Source organism: Fomitiporia mediterranea (genome assembly GCF_000271605.1).
Source record: "Fomitiporia mediterranea MF3/22 unplaced genomic scaffold FOMMEscaffold_11, whole genome shotgun sequence".
NCBI lineage: Eukaryota > Fungi > Basidiomycota > Agaricomycetes > Hymenochaetales > Hymenochaetaceae > Fomitiporia > Fomitiporia mediterranea.
The window spans coordinates 1071059-1089176 of record NW_006760396.1 but is presented as its reverse complement, the minus strand read 5'-3'; the positions used below and the strand labels follow the sequence as shown (position 1 = coordinate 1089176).

Sequence of the window (18118 nt, the reverse complement as noted above, 5' to 3'; positions counted from 1 at the left end):
ACACACCCCTTGTGCCAGAAGCCCCTTACCACGCCTTTGGGCGTCTACATTTGTCCGGCTTTTCAAATTCATCCCGCGTGTTGTTCTTGTTGCATGGTTGCATGGAAATCGATTCAACAAATCAACGGAAGTAATATCAGATAGAAGCCTCAAGCCGGCATTGAATCCAGCACTGGATATCCCAGAATTGTAGCACCATCTTGCAAGTCGCTAGTTATATGCTACTAGCTGCGCAGTGTGGTAGTTCTTGAAGTCGATCAGGATTCAGAATTTCAGAGTACTGATACGTGACCGTGGGAAGAAATAATCACATCCATTATGAGAACTCTATATCGCTCACAGTGGCTATACTGTTGCCTGATCCACCCCTCGTACCCCTTTCTCCAGCCTCCTTCATATTGATGACCAGATGGCTACCAATAACGCAAAGAACTAGTGGATTTCCCATAACTCCCAAAAACTCTGTAAACATCGACGCTTGTAAGACCTCTGACAAAATTTGTGCGAGGGTATTGATGACAAGTCTGACAAGCTATTGTTAGCCCGTAATATCTGAGAAGGATGGGTAAGATGCATACAGCACAAAAAATAGTGCCTGGTCTTGAATCAGAACTTTCACAAGATCAACACCTGTAGATCCAGCAGACTCCCGCCAGAACTGTACCGCCTTATAAAGTGATAATAACATAAATATAAGATCATACATCAAAGGAGGAATCCTGCTCAAATTACATCAGACATGTAAAATTTCGGATCCGTAAAGATGTTACCAGGCTGCTGCATATGACTTCGGAATGGCTCTGTTATCGCCCACACCTCCACAGAAAGTGAATCCTCCGGTAATTTTCTGTACGCCAACTGGACAATATTTATGATTCGCGTATGCAAGTAGAGTTTGCTGTACTATTACCTTTTTCATAGACCACGACATAAACGAGGAGTGCAAGGGTATAAACCGCCTCTAATGCAAATAAAGCTCGCAAGCAGCGAGTGACGAACTTTCCTGTATATAATTTTAAGTAAAGGAGCGTTGTGGACGGATATAACATAACGTACCTCTGGAATACAGAGCTAAGACCCTCATTAAAAGAACATCTAGATTGCGTTCAGAAAGGGATAAAGAATAAATGAAGCAACAGGCGGTAATACACTCAATGAGAACGAAAGTTGCCCAATCTTGTTAATTGTAAGCAATGGCTCAAATCAGAAATATGACTTGTAGCCTCACCAGCAAGAAGTTCCGACCATTTGCTGAAAGAACCTTCGGAATCATTAGACCTTACTGGTTAACAACTACCTATAACACTCACAGCTTATGAAACATCCTATGAGCATAGTTCATAGGATAAAATGATGATCACTTACATTATTTTGTTTACAGTGAACGTTTTTGCTGTCCAACAAAATAAATGTAAGGATCCATTTATGCATGCGATGGGCAAATAGATCTGCCTACATGCTACACCACATGCTGCGCCGAAAAGTCCAATGTACCGGTTCTGGAAGGTTAGTGTGTAAGTATTCAAGGTCACGCAGTGTGTGCAGCTGCTGGACTTACTGCAAAGTAAATAATGCTAATGAATTTTCGAGGAGAATTCTTTCACATATTAATCAGTGTACTATCAAAGAATGGACGACGGCTTTCTTTTGCTTTACCCAAAAGTATTTCACCTATGTTGATAGTAAATATTAGCACACTTTTTGAGGAGTGCATTGCTCACCTCTTGCTCAATACAGATTACTACAGGTCAGGGCTTCAGCAATGCATTCACAAGAAAATAAGTAGAAGGTAAATGTTACTTGTATCATATGCCAAGAGGGATAAAAGAGCAACCTGGCAGTATTGAGAAATGATCTTGCTCAGGACAAGATTGGCAAAAGAACTGAGGTCCGGTGTAGGCATAATGAGAGCGAGTGTGTGTAAAGTATGGGAGAGGCGGGTGAATGCCGGACTGAATAGCACTGGGAGAACTTCAGCTTCATTATATACTGTCGTCACCAGCTTCTGTTGACTATCCTCGGCATTGCTGGGAGAACGCAGCGCAGTTGCCCAGAAGTGCCGGATGTAACAAAGGGAAAACAAGGTAGCGACAAACACTGCTGCAGAACAGACTAACTGACTTCCAAATCAGAAAATGTGTCGTACTTCATAAAAGCAATCATAAACACGAACACGTTGATCAAGCAATGTCTGTAAAAATATTGTTGCAAGGACGGAGATATTGTCAAGTTTTGTTCCAGATATGCGTTGCGTGTAGCAAGTATTGATGATGAAACAGATCGTCGAGGCATTTTCCAATCCGATCAGATGGAGTAATCTAATATTAAGTTATCATAATGAGAACCTCAGTTGAGGCACGTCCCTCGTACCGAACTTGCACGAGGTCGTATGAGTATCTGCACGGACACAAGTTTTCACGATCACCTCATGTCAATGTTTGTTTCATGTTGCATGGTAACACGGCGAATAACACAAAGAGACGGCGTTTGTAGTAGACCACCAGAACTAAGTGGAACGGTGCGAGAGCGAACAGTGGTGACTGTCCGGCTTATTTCGTCATCGTCCGAAGTCAAAAGCAAGCTAGTGTCTCATAGGCATTACAAATCACAGAATGAAACTCAGTCCCATATTATCAGACTGAGGTGAACCTCCGAAGATTGTCCTATGCCATTGTTCCTTTTATTCACTTTCATTAATGCATTAGTATCTGTACAGATAGTTATTACTACAGTATATGAGGCTTGTATTATCAAACTGAGAATTTGTAAAGTAGTTGATTTCAAACTCAGTAATTCATTGTACCAAAGAACAACCCTTCCTTTCGAGGTTATTCCTTTTCAAACTTCAAGAGTTACTACATCTCTTGTTACACAAGAATCAATAAATGCATTTTTTTTGCAGTACTTGGAATATGTCACTTCAGAAGCAAAAAAGAATTGATTATTACTTTCAAGAAAAATTCATTCTCTGTATTACTGTGAGAATGGGTACAAAGTATAGAAAACTACATAAAGCTCAACTTAGTGTAGGTTTGAAGTGGCACTGATACAAATGAAAGAGACTTTATGCACTATCATATTAAACAATACCATAAACATACATGGATTTCTTCAAATAATATACTGTGAGCAAATAGCAAGTTTTCGTTCTTATTATTCGCCAGTTAAGGTATAATTTCCGTGATTCTCTGGAAGTAGTTTTCGTCTTGTGGGATACAGGCAATATCGAGCTATAATTCTTTTTTTGGCTAGCAATGCTCAGTAACAGGGCAAATGATATATACATGCAGCTGCAATTTCCTCATGGCAGATGGTCGACGGACGTTGTATTCTCGTGCTCTAGAGAGAAACTTATTTAGAAATCAGATAACCAGCAGCGTCTATTTATTATTTGTTACAACTTTACATTATGCAAACTCTATAGTGCTTATAATGGGCACGCTGTTCAATGTTCCTCCTCTGGCACCTTTTTCGCCAGCCTCCTTCATATTGATGACTAAATGACTACCAATAACGCAAAGAACTAGTGGATTTCCCATAGCGCTTAAAAATTCAGTGAATATCGACGCTTGTAGGACCTCCGATAAAAATTGAGCTAGAATGTTGGCAACGAGTCTGACAAGTCACAATTAGGGTTCACTGTATCTGAGAAGGACGAGCAAGATACATACAGTACAAAATATAGAGCCTGGTCTTGTATTAGAATCTTCACGAGATCAACACTCGTGGATCCTGCAGTCTCTTTCCAGAACGCCACCGCCTTGTAGAGTGATAGTACCATAAATATAAGGTCATATATCAGCGGTGGCATCCTGCTCCAAACAAGTCAGACATAACTCTGATTTTGCAAAAAAATGCTTACCAAGCTGCTGCATATGATCTCGGAATGGCTCTGTCATCGCCTACGCCTACACAGAAAGCAAACCCTCCGGTAGACTGCTGTATGCCAACTGGATAATATTTGTAAGCGGATTCTTTACAGAGAGACTGCGTGTATTTACCTCTTTCGTAGATCACGACATAAACAAGGAGTGCCAGTGTATAAATTACTTCCAGTGCAAAAAAGGTTTGTAAACAGCGGGTGATAGTTTTTCCTATATATGATTCCACCAGGTAAAGGACACGTATCGAATATATATATGGTATAACTTACTTCGATGATACAAGGCCAAAACCCGTATTAGAAGAACATCTAAGTCTCATTTAGAACGATTGAGAATAAATGAAGAAACGACTGTAGTACACTCAATAAGGACGAAAGTCGCCCAGTCTAGATAACTATAAGCAATGGCTGAAATCAAGAATATATGCTATGTTCTCACCTGCAAGGATTTCCGACCATTTACTGAAAGTGCCTACCAAATTATTAGCACTAGCCTGTGAGTAATTATCCATATTTCTCACAGCTTACGAGACGTTTCATAAGCATAGATTGTAAAATATAAAATATAGGTACAATTACTTACATTGATTTATTTACAGTGAACATTTTCGCTGTCCAATAAAAGAATTGTAAGAACGTGTTTCTGCCTTTCAATGAGCAAATGTATTAACTGACACGCCACTCCCCAAGCTGCGCCAAATATTCCAATGTACCGGTTCTATAGGAGTTATATGTAAGTATTCGATATTAGACAAAGTGTTTAATCTGGGACCCCTACCGCGAAGAAAATGATGCTGATAAACTTCCGAGGAGAACTCTTTCGGTCGGATAGGAATCAGTATGGTATTCAATATTGAATGGATAACATTCTTTGCTGCCTCACCCAAAAGTATTTCACCTCTTGTTCAAGAGTAATTACTGCAAAGCAACATTTTAGTAACTCATTCGCGAATAAAATGTGCAGAAAGGAAACGTTACAAGTATCATATACGAGGAGCGATAGAATAGCAAATTGGCAGTATATATTGATAACCTTGTTGAAGAAAATGCTGGTAAATGTGCTAGAGTCCACTATAGACATAATTGAAGAGTAGTTGTGTTGAAAGTGTCAGAGAGGTGCGTAGATGTCTAACTGAATGATTCCAGAAGACCTTGGGTCTCGTCTTATACAAATGACATTTGCTTCTGTTGCACAACAAGTTTCGATGTTGCTAGTCATGTCAAGGAAGGTTGAGATTGTCGCTCAAACCCTGGATGGAAGAATGGAATATATTGAATACATCAAACAATGGTGGACAGAGAATAACAGGTGTCCAGAGATGTTTTACGTTACACGCGTGAAGGAAGAAAAGAAAATCAAGGTGAAAATTAAAACTGTTGTAGAATGGGCAAAACTAAGTTCCGAATTAGAGAGGCATCATCTTCGTAATAGTCTTCACAGAGATGAACAAGTTGATCAGGCAACCGACCGTATAAATACCATCTCAAACACGGAGTCACCTTTAAATCTGTCCTAGACATGCACTGCGTGCAATAAGGCTTGACAACGACACCAAGTTGCTTTCTATTCCGGTAGGATGAAACCATCTAATAATAATCTGACACCTTGAGAATCTCAGTTGAGGCGAATCCCTTGAGCCGAAATCTCCACAGTGGCGTTGGAGCATCTGCATGGATACTGTTTCTTGAAATCATCTCCTCCGATGTTTTTTTGTTTCTCGCTGCATGGTTACATGTCGATGAATTTGACAAGACGATGTCAGGACTTGGGGACCGACATTGTGTGGACAGGAGGTTGAACTGCTGGCAACTGTTCCGCTGATTTCGTCAACAGCGAGCTGGTGTCTCAGCAACATTATGAGGTCCAGGACCAGATGTGCGGCATTTCAGCATCAATGCTTAAGCTTGCGGCAATACTTGGAGTAGTTGCACTCGGATATTCATTCTAAATATGAAGCCTTGGGAGTCGGAAACGGCCGGGTAAAATTACATCACGTGTTGTAACGATCGTACACTTGACGAAAACCTGCTCAATGCTCTGCTTCATCCACTCAACCTTCATGCTCATAACTCTCAGCCACATTTATATCGCACTGCTCCACATATGCCCGGAGAACAAGCACCCTAATTTTCCTTTATAAAAGGAGGTAAAAGTGAATGGGACGAGCAGCGAAAGCTAAGATCGAGTGAATAGGTCGATGACGTTTCAACAAACGTGCACCTATGTAAAAGCAGTCAACAATAGGTCGTTATTCAAAATGCCTACGTTCTGGACCTATTGCATCTGATTCGGTTGAATGCCCGCAAGCACAGCAGGGCGCCCATGACGGCGATGGCTTTGATTTCAATGCAAATGATTTGGGGAAACCGCATGACTTGGCGTCACGTGAGCGCTTCACCATCTTTTTCACGCGCGGGCTTCTGTGATCGTCCCTGGGTTCTTTTATTTGATCTGTCCGACACTGAATTGTGTGGCTGAGGGGCTGAGCGCATTCAGCTGAAGACAAGAATAGCCAGGTACAGTGCAGCCGAAATTGTCCTTTACATCACGTCTTTAACGCTTGAACGGCGTATAGCATGCACATATGTCTATGGGACAAGCAAGAATACTCGTCAAAGCGTTTTGCCATAACGCATTAAGCAAACATATAGACATAACCTTATCTGTCCGGCAAATAATGAACAGATCAACTTTGATTACGCGGCAGGTCATCCCCGTTTACCCCGCATATTTCAACCTCTTCGCCAGCACACTTACTCGGTTTCATCGGCAGTTATACGCTTCGACAGCTGCGGCCGTTGACTTTCACCCGATTTCTGCGCCTCTCCGTGGCGCTCTTGCTTTTTGTATGCTGCCTATAAAGACTAAAAGGCGCATGATGCCGTCGTTGCCTGCAGAGCGTACCTCGTCATGTTCTTGCACGCGTGCACGCTCGCTCTTGCACTTCCGCTGTTCGTCGCCGCGGCGCCTCCAACGCCGCAGCCAAACGTAACTACATTGACCACAAACCCGTTAGATGCGAATGGACAGACGTTCGACTATATTGTCGTCGGAGCCGGTTTAACCGGAATGACTGTTGCGTCGCGCCTCTCCGAAGACCCATCAAAGACGGTGCTTCTGATTGAAGCGGGTCTTGACAATCGTACGGACCCGGGTATTTTTGACCTTAACTTGTACCCGTCGCTCTTTGGCACCTCTGTGGATTGGGCATGGCAAACGGATCAGAATAAATCCTTGCAAGGGTGAGTTTACCTTCCGGATAGGATATTATGCCCCCGTTCTCACATTTCTTGTTGTTTAAGGGGTAGGATGCTTGGAGGTTCCTCATCCTTTACGGCGTGTCATTGGCTTCGGGGCATGAAAGATGGGTACGATGCCATCGGATCGCTCATTGACGGAGAGGATTGGAGTTTCGACGCCCTGTTTCCTTATATGAAGAAAGTACGTAAACATTGTTGATCCGCCGTAACACTGCTTTTTTTAATAGCGCCATTAGGCAGAGAAGTTCTTTATCCCGACTCCTGACCAGATCGCACTTGGAGCGGACTACGTCTATGATTACCATGGTTACTCTGGACCTGTCCAGGTGACGTTCCCCCAGCAAATCTATACTGGACCTCAAGAACCCGCATTCGTCAAAGCCATCGAAAATATAACCGGCATCGCCCACTGCCAGGATTTCGAAGGAGGTTTCGATAATTGCGTAGGCTATATGCCGCGCACCTTCGACCCTGCAGCGAACTTCACGAAATCGACTTCCGCTACAGCGTACCTTTCGCCTATCGAAAATCAGCGCCCGAACTGGCGTATCCTCATGGCGCACCAAGTCACGAAAATCTTGTTAACCGGTGACGCACCGCAGGTCAAAGCCACAGGGGTAGAGTTCAAAGATTGGATGAACGTGGGAGATACGTACAAGGCCTACGCGAACCGAGAAGTTATTCTTGCCGCAGGAGCAATTGGTACCCCTCAATTGCTTCAGCTTTCCGGGATTGGCGACTCCAAGATCCTAAGTCCATTGGGCATTGATGTTATAATCGATCTGCCGACTGTCGGAAAACAATTGCAGGAGCGCACAAGAAATGAGCTGGCACGCAATGTGTCAGCATCGTTCAATCCTGGCGGACCTGGTCCTGCGAACACTATGTCTTACCCGTCGCTGAAGGAACTCTTCACTAAGGGCGGTGGATCCAACGGATCAGTCACGGGAGAGGAAGTGGCAGATTACATTACAGCAATGTATCCCATCTGGGCGCAGAAAGAAGCTCATAACGCATTGAACGCAGACGCGTTGACCACAATATTCAAAGTTAATGTTGACTTGATGGTCAATAGCAATAGTAAGGGATCAACGTTGTATCGTATGATGATTGCTGACCAATACTTTTAGTTCCAGCTGCCGAGTTGTTCTTCAATACCCTTACATTGTACGTCTGAATATTTATCCCTAGACATTCTAGCTGACGACCTTTGACAGCGACATAGGGCTCGAAATATGGCAAATGAATCCATTCAGCCGCGGAAACGTCACGATAACGAGCACCGATGCCTTCGTTAGACCTCAAGTTAATATCAACTATTTCGACATCGAAGTCGATCTCGCGATCCAAACAGCAGCGGCACGCCTAGCTCGTCAAATCTTCAAGAGTCCCATTTTCGGCTCTATCTTCGCTGCTGAAGAACTCCCTGGAACGGCCGCTGTGCCTGACGACGATCTCGGCGGCACTGATGCCGACTGGCAAGCGTGGATCCTAGAGAACTACCTTCCCGTTGGTCATTATTTCGGGACTGCACCGATGATGCGTCGGAACTTGGGTGGCGTCGTTGATGGCAAACTATGTGTATACGACACATTAAACCTTCGAATCGTTGACGGAAGTATTATTAGTCTACCGATGACTGCTGCTCCTATGAGCTCGCTCTACGGTATGGCGGAGAAGGCCGCGGATATAATCAAGTCATTAGCATGACGGGACTTTGTATCGTTATTATTTTTCACGCTCTTTACCTATTCGAACTTTTATTGGTTAGTTGTTGGTTTGTATTACATTGGGTTTGAGTACTTCCATAACCAAATGAGCAAAGAGGAGGCGAACTTGCCGTTAATATTGATATTATTTTTAGTCAGGTCATTTCCTGGGGACGGAGCGCTCCAATAATAGACTGTTATAAAAAGAACCTCAGTTGCGGTGTCTCTTGTTCCAGGATATTTGCACAAGGCGTGAAGTTCTACACAGTTACTGTCCTCGGCAAACGCCTCGTGGAGGTCGCTTTGCAGGGAGAACGATTCGCCAAAACAGCTTTGGAATTTCGTATCAGAAAGAAAGTTACAGGCTCGAATGAGTTGCCGATTACCCAGTTCAACCTAAGTACACCAAGCTATTACCACATGTACACTGCAAAGTTCAGCAGCACATATTTAGGCAGTACACACGTCATCGCGAAATTGAGTGGCTATATTCTCTATTAATATCTCTATTAATGTGTACAGTATGCAACGCATTATCTATTCTAGGCGTATCTATCATTGTCCGACAAATCCAAAGGCTTAAAAAATAACATGAAGCCGGAAACACGATTGCTACCTTTAGGGGCAGAATGTCAAAGTGTAGTCAGCGGACAACGAAGACGAGCAGTTGCGGAGCGCAGTGCCACTCCCTTCGTCATAAGCGTAGACGTATGAGTTAGGGCATCCTTGCTCTTAATGCGGAAAAAAATACATAAGTAAACCGAAGGACTGAAAACGGAGAAGACACCCACTGAAGTACGAATAGAACTGGACACCCTTTGAAGGACACGTGGCTGCAGTGTTGTGGCTACCCGAGCAGCAGTTCGCAGAGTCCTCTGTTGCCTTGCTAGGTGAGATGTCATGTCCGCAGGAAAGAGGAGCTCGCAACTCACGTGGATGACCGTCTAAGTTTGCAGCGCATGCGCTAAGGCATCCACCATTTTTCTTGAGCTGAGAAGGACCTGCAGGTATTTTTAGCGGTCGCTTCTAGGAAGGCAAAGCACACTTTGATAGCTGCTTACAATCTGGGGCAAGGTCTTTCGGGCAATCCGAGAGAGGGCATCCCTTGTTGTTCGTAATACTGATCGGAAGGTTGAAGCCATCAACGAGAGAGACTAAATAAATTGTCTTGGACTGGTTCTGTCTGATAGTGATATGATTTCGTACCATCATACCAGTCCAGACCATCACCATTGAGAGTCCATTCCGCCAGAGAAGCAGGTGGCACACCCTAAGTCAAGTGTTCAGTAGCTGCGACCGGAACGGTGCGTTTGATGACATACTGTACCAGTACTCGCATCACACTCAAGTCCGCCATTGCAACCACCGGCCGGGCATGAATTGGGTCCAGGGTTCTTGCTAAAGTCACAATCCTTACGGCCCTGAAAGAAGGATGAGTTCAGATATAGTAAGCGAAAAAAATTCGAACTAATCTAACCCAAATGCGTCCCGACTTCCAACCATCGGGAACGTTGAAGCTCACTTCTGAGCCCGCCTTGGCTTCCCACCTACGTCAATGGTAACCTAAGTCGGTCGTGTAAAAAGGTTGGAAGTTATGATCGTACCCTGTCGGATGGTCTGGCTTGACGGGAGAGCTCTTGTCAGTGTAGATCTTTCATAACGACCGTTAGTACCGTATTTTCATCCTGGCCTTTGAAACGAATCAAGCATACCGCTGGCCTTCATAAGACCAGTTAATCACTGACACGAATACTAAAAGGAAAAAAAAATTGCTCACCAGACTGTGTAACTACATTTATTCTTCACGGTAAACGTTCGAGCTTGAGTACTTGCCGCTACAGCCAACGCCGTGAGGTAAAGTATTGCAGAATTAACGGGAGCCATAGTATCACTACGCCTTCAAGCGTTTCTTCCTCTTAGATTTATACTACCATCGGTCGACATTGCACACTAGTAATACCATGCTTTCTAGAGTGCCAGCGACAAGAATAACCAGATAGCTTTCTATCTATAAGAGTGAAACACTGCTAGAGACTATCGAAAGCGTAGTAACGCTCGCCGCCTTAGGGTGTCGCAACTATAACAAAGGAAACAAAGTCGTCAAACTAAGCTCAACTGCCAGTGCAATGGATATATCTCTCACGAACGTCGGCACGAGGGGCTGGCCCGTTATACTCGCATGAACTAAAGCAATAGCATTCTGAATTTGGAGTTATAAAGCAGTTTTGCGGAAATGGCACATAATAAGGCAACGTTCTGAATTAAGTCAGAGAAGCAAAATTTTCAGAGTTGACTCCATAAGGGAGCAAAAATAGCCTATTACTTGCCTTATATCTCAGTCCCGATTCTTAAAGTAGCCGGGCCCAGGAACATGAGAGGTGGCGCCAACAGCAGAGGAAACGCAAAGCCCTCCGACATCATCTGAGCTAAATCTGCGTGGCAATAACACAGCAATATTGTTGAGGGGCGCCATTTGGATTCATGTATAAGTCCGGAGTCTGGATTGCGCGATTCCGTGAGACGGCGGCCGCAAAGGCACGGACACACGCTGGGATACCAGACGTTGCAGACACATGTACGTCGGTCCGAACTCGGCACATTCACTGAGCATCCCGCCGCGCAAGGCTATGCACATATCACTTTCTGTCGCCGTTCGCTTAGAGAATCACCACTTCGAGTCGTGCCACTCATCTTTGTGAATCTTCTATATGTAGCAATGTATGTCTTGGCTCTTGTGACACACCATTTAGATGCGGCATTTTCCTATGACAGCGTAAAGTTCCACTGAAGCTGTTCGTCGTGGACGCTAGGTGACAGTACACATTTGCACGTGCACTTAGGCAATACTCTACTGGATCGGATAATTCCGGATGCTGACGACATCGTTGTCTTTGTAATATTTCCCGCGATGATCCAATAGAAGAACCGACTGCATATAAGTACTACATTCTAACCTAGACACAGGTTGTATGAACTTATATCTTATTGAGTGTCTCAGTCTCTAACCGGTTTCTTGGTAGGCCTTAAAAAGTAGAGTACTTCGACGGCCGATAAGACGGGCAATGTTCACGCTATAGTGATTGGATTACACTCGTGATGGAGGGTGATATGGATTAACCATTTCGCATGAAGTCATAGAAAGTGCACGTTGTAAGTTGAAGGATAGGCCAAGTAAATTAATCTGGCATCCCTCTTAGTACTGCCAAGGACTTAATCGTAGACCGGTATTCGGCGTTCATGGTCAAGTCACTATACCAAAGCCGAAACGTATCGTTGAAGGGTTGACGGAGAAAACCAGAAGTCCGTCCTATCAGTGACCGCTGGGCTTACCGAATTGAAATTATCTCTTACACCACAAGTCCCGGTTTTTAATAATACAGACACATATCAAGTCACTCTCCTCTGCTCCAAGCAATACTTTCCAGCATCCACTGCAGGTTTTGTTCAGATAAAATGTCTGTCCCTCGAGTCGCAATTGTAACTGGAGCTGCTGGAGACCTCGGAAAGTACATTTCTCTCCGTCTTGCGGATGATGGCCTCGATATCGCCTGCAATGACCTTCCCGAACAGAGTGTCATTCTGCAGGACTTGGTCTACGAAATTAAGAACAAAGGACGCAGGGCGATCTCGGTTCCCACGGATGTGTCCATTGAGGCTGATGTAAAAACGATGGTGGAGACAACTGTCAAAGAGTTGGGCTCTGTCGATATAGTAAGTGTTATTTCATGGTATTTTTTCGTGTACTGAGGGTGACTAGATGATCTGTAACTTAAGGCGCTGCCTATTGATGATAGTGCATTGGTTCGAGTCCGCATAAGCATGGATCAGTACTAATAAAACCTTTTCCAGTGGATGAACAAATCTGGGACAAGATTTTCTCTGTGAATGTTAAGGGTACAATGTTTTGTTAGAAATGGGCCGCCAAACAAATGATAACGCAAGGGACTGGTGGAAAGCTTATAGGAGGATGCTCAGTCGCAGGATTGACAGGGTGGCAGCTCTAACTGCTCTTCTTCACAAGTTCGAACTGATTATGATTAGGTGCACCTCTGTGCTCTGCATATTGTGCAAGCAAATTCGCTGTTCGTGGTCTAACACAGACTGCAGGTACGTGGCAAGTTATGGCTTTTTGATACCAGTTTGTTTATACCCTCTTGCCCAGCAATGGAATATGCGAGATTCGGAATTACCGCAAATGCTTATGCGCCAGGATTACTGTAATTGGAGGCACAAAGATGTGTAAGCTTTAGCCCGTTATATACCTTTTCGCAAATAAAGTGACTGAATTTACCAGCAGAATAATCTCGCTCAAAGTGCGGATAACGCTCTTGGCCTTCCTTCCGGTGGATTTGAAGCACATGTAAGTATTCGCCAAGTAGACATGATCGCAAGTGATAATGGGGGAATTCTAGTCACTGGCAAATGTGATAAAAATGGGGAAACTTGGCCGACCAGAGGACATCGCAGGGTTGGTATCTTTCCTCTCATCCAAGGACTCTGGCTATGTCACCGGTAAGTTCTTCCTTGATTTGCTCAGACAATGAAGCCAATTGCAATCTGCCAATTTTAGGTCAAACGCATTCTTGCGACGGTGGAATGCACATCGCTTAACACTAATGCGAAATGACCATGACACGGCGTATCATGTGGATCATCAAGATGCCCTATGTCATCAAATGAGCTTGTAAGTGTAAGACGGAAGATCAAAGTAGGGATAAAATTTGCCTATAAACTTGAAGAAGACCGGGCACGCTAGCGCTCTTGCATGTACGCACGTGTAATTAAACATAAGATCACAACAGATTTCTCCATCTGGGTTCCCGTTTCGTACCGCATAAATCGCTGTAATTATTTACAAATGGAAGGTCTGCTTCATAAGTAAACACCAGCAATCGCCGAAGAAAATAGCCGCTATGACATTCTGATATTGACGCACGTTAAATATTTAGAACGACACACGAAGTCCAAGCGTTAAGTACGGCTGCAGGTAAGATACGCGTCTGATAAACTCAACAAGCCAGTCACGTCACGGTCACAACCCTCGCTTACCAAATTAGGGAGGACCCTTACGGCGAAATTTCAGAGTGTAACTTCGACTTGAAGTTTTGCCTCAGCCAAAGATGATTCTATATAATACAGAGAAGAGAATCTTGCCTACTTTCAGATAGAGTTAAATATTACAACAATAAAATATTTGACCATTACAGTCTGTATCTATAATTTTGTAGCTTTATCAAGATGATTACACCATCCGATCATTATGACAAATACTATATATTATAAATGATATTATGTAATATACATATATAGCAATTATTTGTCATATATCCTTATCTAATGGTGGCGAAATCTGAAGGAAAAAAATTAAAAAATTTACCAGACTGCTGGAAAAGTATAATTACAGCATTTAGAGCAAAAAACATAGTTTGCAAAACAACTCAGCCAATATTCACTTTTAAGAAATTCTGTTCCATCATTTTGTAGAGAAGGCTTAATACAACAAATCGATGGTGCTACTTTTTGAGTTTTGGGTCTCTGGATGGACGAGTTTCGTGCTCATTGTGGAGGCTGCATTAGGAAGGTAAGGTTACATCACGTGAGTCACACAACTTGTCGAGTTTATCAGACGCGTATCTTAAATCATCCGGTACTCTGTTAAGCATCAATGACGTCACGTTAAACTATGCTCGCTTTCGGGACTAGTGCCGTATGCCGTCCGTTTAGCGCAGCTTAGCGTCTCACTAGTCTGCTTTCGTAAAATAAAATAAATTCAAGAGCGGCTCGAACTCGAAAACTAGCTTACCATTTAGGGGTGCAAAGTGAAATTGACCCTGTCGCTCGTAATGATCAGAAAATTTGACGTGATATTCGATTAACCAACTCATCAGGAGCAGTTAACTCCGTAAATCGGCGAGATCCAAGATAGGACCGGCGGCACCATAAGCTTATCAGTGGCTAACGCCGTGAAGACGCTCAGTACTAGTATGATCGTGGTGAAACTCATGTGGATGACGGGATGTGCCCAAGGCCGTTCATGACGAGCACCAAATGTGATCTGTCTCTGCATCATGCAAAATTGGGTTACGTTGACGAAGAAAATGCTGCATGCATGTTTTATACCGTCTTGACACGTATTGCCACATTGATTTATATACTCACAGACTCCTGTCCGAACGGAGAGAGCCATGCTGGACATCTTTCTGGACTGAGTGTACTCAATGAGATCATCTATATTTTCGGTTGGAGTGCGGTGTAAATACCAAGTGCCTTGGCAGATGTTCTTCTGAGCTGAGACCACACCTTGGTTTCTCTTTAATGACCTGGTCTTCGTTACACACGGTGTCACGGAACTTATTTCAGTAACCTTCGCTACTAGAAGATTGGAATTATTTGGGGCATTATGCATCATTAGATACTCATAGAGCTATAATTACCCGTTCCGCAGGTGTAATTGAATGGTGAAAGACCACTGTGTCATAGATGCTGATAGACACTGCCGGCATTTGGAAGTTGTGCTATGTCTCGTTTCGTATTTCTTCGTACCACTACTGCGGCGCAGGGTGCTCGTCTCCTTTGCTTGGGGTTCCGAACCACATTAAACTCGCAAGTGATCAAAAGAGCCCATAAAGGCCGGATGAAAAGCCGGTCAGTTACAAATAGTCCTTGACAATATCGATTTGTATTCGGCGTTTGCCGGAAATTGTAACCCATGTCAAAGCACTGTGCTTCTTTACATATGCTCCCGTCGTAATCGTTTCTATCGCCTTACATTCCGCGGCGCTGCATCAACTCTGTGATGGGAACAGTGCAAATCTGTTGTCGACAAAGTAACATTGGCATCCGAGAGAGCCGACGTGTACCATCGCATCGGTAAAAGAACTATCACGGTTCTGTGATTGCAAATTTTCGATTGCACTGGCACATGCACAGGCAGACTGCGGAAGGCCCGGCACGCCATTTTGTCTTATACCACTTATGCTATGTCTTCCGTACAAGCGAACTCGGCAGAGAGGACTAAATGGGGCTCGGGGCTCCGATAAGTTCAGCTTTCAAGCGGCAGCAAGTTCTCGGTGACATGGAAAGATTTCTATGCGGTGAAGCTTCGCGCTCCGGTTCCCATCATCTTCAGAACTTTGCTATTCATTGTAACTATAAATGGCTTGGTAGAGTGAGAAGATTTCCACCTGAGGTTCATATTCGTTCATGGCTGTATGGTTCTCTACCGCGTGATCAGTTCTCATATCCTCCTGAAGCATTTGATCGCTGATTCATAAGAGACGACACGTACCGGGCGCTCACGACACAGCTCTCACAGATGTCGTCTTCACTCAGTGGAAGCCAGCTTGCTGAAGCTGCTTTGCATCTGTAGGTCGCCAAAAACTCATCTTGAAGCGTCAATTACTTATGTCTTCTCAGTCAGGCAACCAAATATTATGCAATTGCTTCCTTCGGTTCGTCTGGCAGGGATGGTACTTGTAACCCTGATTTGCGTCTAACTCGCTTGCGGAAAACCTAGCCATGCTTGTTTATGACATCTTCCTAACGTTCTCGACCGAAGTCGAAAAAATCTGGAAACGGAGATTCACGGCAGTGACAGTATTATGGGTAATGGTACGCATGATTTTATCAATGTTCATTGCGGCTGGAATGACATCCTCGCAGATCCGATGGATCTATCTGGCAGGAATTATTGTCATATACGTCTGTAAGTCTATTCAATGCGAGTACCGAAAGGACTTCATTGAGGAATCATTGAAGCATATTTTGACCCGGACTGGACAAGCACTGTGAGTTTATCCCGTAGATTCATATGTAGCATGAGATGCTAATATTCTAGTGCAGGCGTCAGTAATATCGTTTCGTTCTGCGAGTTTTGATGCTAATCTCGAGTAGCTGTGCGAAATATGTTAAGTTCCCTGGCTACCTCCTTATTTACCAGAGGATCGTGACCGGAAGTAAGTCGAGCAAATTTCATGGTGCGCAGTAACTGACAGTGTGTGGCAAAGTGATATTCATACTTCGAACATACTGCCTGTACCAGCGAAGCTGGGTAGCCGTTGGCATTATCAGTATATTTCTGGCCGCCGAGATTACAGTAAAATTTGTGAGTTGGTCGAGGTCGTCGCAAGATCTGAGACTTGCTCATGTCCGCACCCCCAGGTGACGCTTGAGAAGTGGGCAGCGATGGTCCACTTGCCTCCTCAGTTATCAGGATGTTTCCTAGCTGTTGCGCCAGAAAAGTCAGTAGATACATTACAACCTCGTCTCTTACTGTCGAATGCTTACAAGTGTATTCAGCGCGTCGAAATACGTTTGGCACTGGATCACGGAACTATTCACTGGTTCGTTATCGTCTTTTAAGGCTGATCATCGAGTATTATTGACCGCAATCACAATGACCGCAATTAGATGCAGTGATTATGCTTCTGACTGCATATCGGTCGTACAGGGTGTACACCGAGTCCATCGCAATTACTCGAACACCACTATGGATCACGTTCCTGAGAGATGGTATGTAGATTCTTGCATGCCTTCTACATGGTAATGACAATAAGTTGCAGGATTCCTATATTTCTTTGTCATGTTCTCAGCGAACGTGTGTACAGTAACTTTATACCTCGTAAGTTCTTTCGTGTGCCATGCACTAGTTGAACGCAATTAATGGGTTGTTTAGATCCTCCCGGTATGTCATAGGACGTTTTTATGTCCATCATTTGCCTGATTTGCCCATCTCCCTTATAGCAAGATTTGAAGGACATCAATGCTACATTCACCGCGCTGTAAGTGCTTACCTGCTATGATATTTCGTCGAATGGCTGACAGCTGACGGTGACTACTAGAATTAGCTGCGTTTTGATTACGAGACTCGTTCTGAACCTTAAGATCGTAGCATCGCAACAAGGATCATCGATGAAAGGGAGATCCTTCACGTCGGAGCTCGAGGCCGTTTCCGTGTGGGAATCCAATATTCTAGGCGACATAGGTAACGATATCGAGGTCTCACAGACATCCAGAGCGATAGGCGCAGAGAGAGACCGCGATGGTGTCTCGATCGAGCTCATGCATCTCTCACCAGCACACAGTCCTGCCCCGTACGCGACTAGATTCCCGAGGCATTGAGAATTGAGGTTGACATTCTCTGCTTGCGACGGATTTCCTTGTTCACGACTTTATCAAGCCTTTTATCATTCTTTATTATACGCTATTTAAAATTATTGTAAACATAGAACATGCATGTAGAGTATCTAGGCACGGGTTCTTGGAG

The 18118-nt window shown here is 44.1% G+C and overlaps 5 protein-coding genes across 5 annotated transcripts; 4 read left to right on the top strand and 1 right to left on the bottom strand.

Annotated features, from left to right (window-relative positions):
- Positions 1 to 1911: 1911 nt before the first annotated feature.
- FOMMEDRAFT_22841 (uncharacterized protein) lies at positions 1912 to 2512 on the top strand. Its single transcript, XM_007269768.1, has 3 exons — positions 1912 to 2116; positions 2174 to 2318; positions 2371 to 2512. The coding sequence occupies exons 2-3, from the start codon at positions 2268 to 2270 to the stop codon at positions 2491 to 2493; spliced, it is 174 nt and encodes a 57-aa protein (XP_007269830.1). The 5' UTR covers positions 1912 to 2116; positions 2174 to 2267; the 3' UTR covers positions 2494 to 2512.
- A 4282-nt stretch (positions 2513 to 6794) lies between these two features.
- On the top strand, positions 6795 to 8854 carry FOMMEDRAFT_93222 (alcohol oxidase; the record flags this gene model as incomplete). The annotated part of the gene is made up of 5 exons (XM_007269874.1): positions 6795 to 7126; positions 7187 to 7325; positions 7381 to 8224; positions 8275 to 8311; positions 8362 to 8854. The coding sequence occupies 5 exons, from the start codon at positions 6795 to 6797 to the stop codon at positions 8852 to 8854; spliced, it is 1845 nt and encodes a 614-aa protein (XP_007269936.1).
- Positions 8855 to 9337: 483 nt separating this feature from the next.
- FOMMEDRAFT_112812 (thaumatin-like protein) lies at positions 9338 to 11653 on the bottom strand. The gene is made up of 12 exons (XM_007270002.1): positions 11181 to 11653; positions 11001 to 11109; positions 10631 to 10930; positions 10566 to 10572; positions 10458 to 10504; positions 10331 to 10400; positions 10176 to 10274; positions 10060 to 10123; positions 9915 to 10007; positions 9786 to 9854; positions 9645 to 9728; positions 9338 to 9584 (listed from the first exon to the last, which is right to left on the bottom strand). The coding sequence occupies exons 3-12, from the start codon at positions 10735 to 10737 to the stop codon at positions 9472 to 9474; spliced, it is 753 nt and encodes a 250-aa protein (XP_007270064.1). The 5' UTR covers positions 10738 to 10930; positions 11001 to 11109; positions 11181 to 11653; the 3' UTR covers positions 9338 to 9471.
- A 653-nt stretch (positions 11654 to 12306) lies between these two features.
- Positions 12307 to 13464, top strand: FOMMEDRAFT_31031 (NAD-binding protein; the record flags this gene model as incomplete). The annotated part of the gene is made up of 7 exons (XM_007269800.1): positions 12307 to 12564; positions 12648 to 12747; positions 12895 to 12960; positions 12993 to 13092; positions 13168 to 13213; positions 13266 to 13365; positions 13424 to 13464. 7 exons carry the CDS (start codon positions 12307 to 12309, stop codon positions 13462 to 13464), a joined length of 711 nt encoding a protein of 236 aa, XP_007269862.1.
- A 2257-nt stretch (positions 13465 to 15721) lies between these two features.
- On the top strand, positions 15722 to 18096 carry FOMMEDRAFT_22837 (uncharacterized protein). The gene is made up of 13 exons (XM_007269767.1): positions 15722 to 16218; positions 16270 to 16304; positions 16370 to 16464; positions 16516 to 16558; positions 16612 to 16642; positions 16747 to 16808; positions 16860 to 16957; positions 17014 to 17093; positions 17152 to 17195; positions 17263 to 17364; positions 17415 to 17473; positions 17528 to 17633; positions 17694 to 18096. Exons 1-12 carry the CDS (start codon positions 16169 to 16171, stop codon positions 17573 to 17575), a joined length of 747 nt encoding a protein of 248 aa, XP_007269829.1. The 5' UTR covers positions 15722 to 16168; the 3' UTR covers positions 17576 to 17633; positions 17694 to 18096.
- Positions 18097 to 18118: the final 22 nt, after the last annotated feature.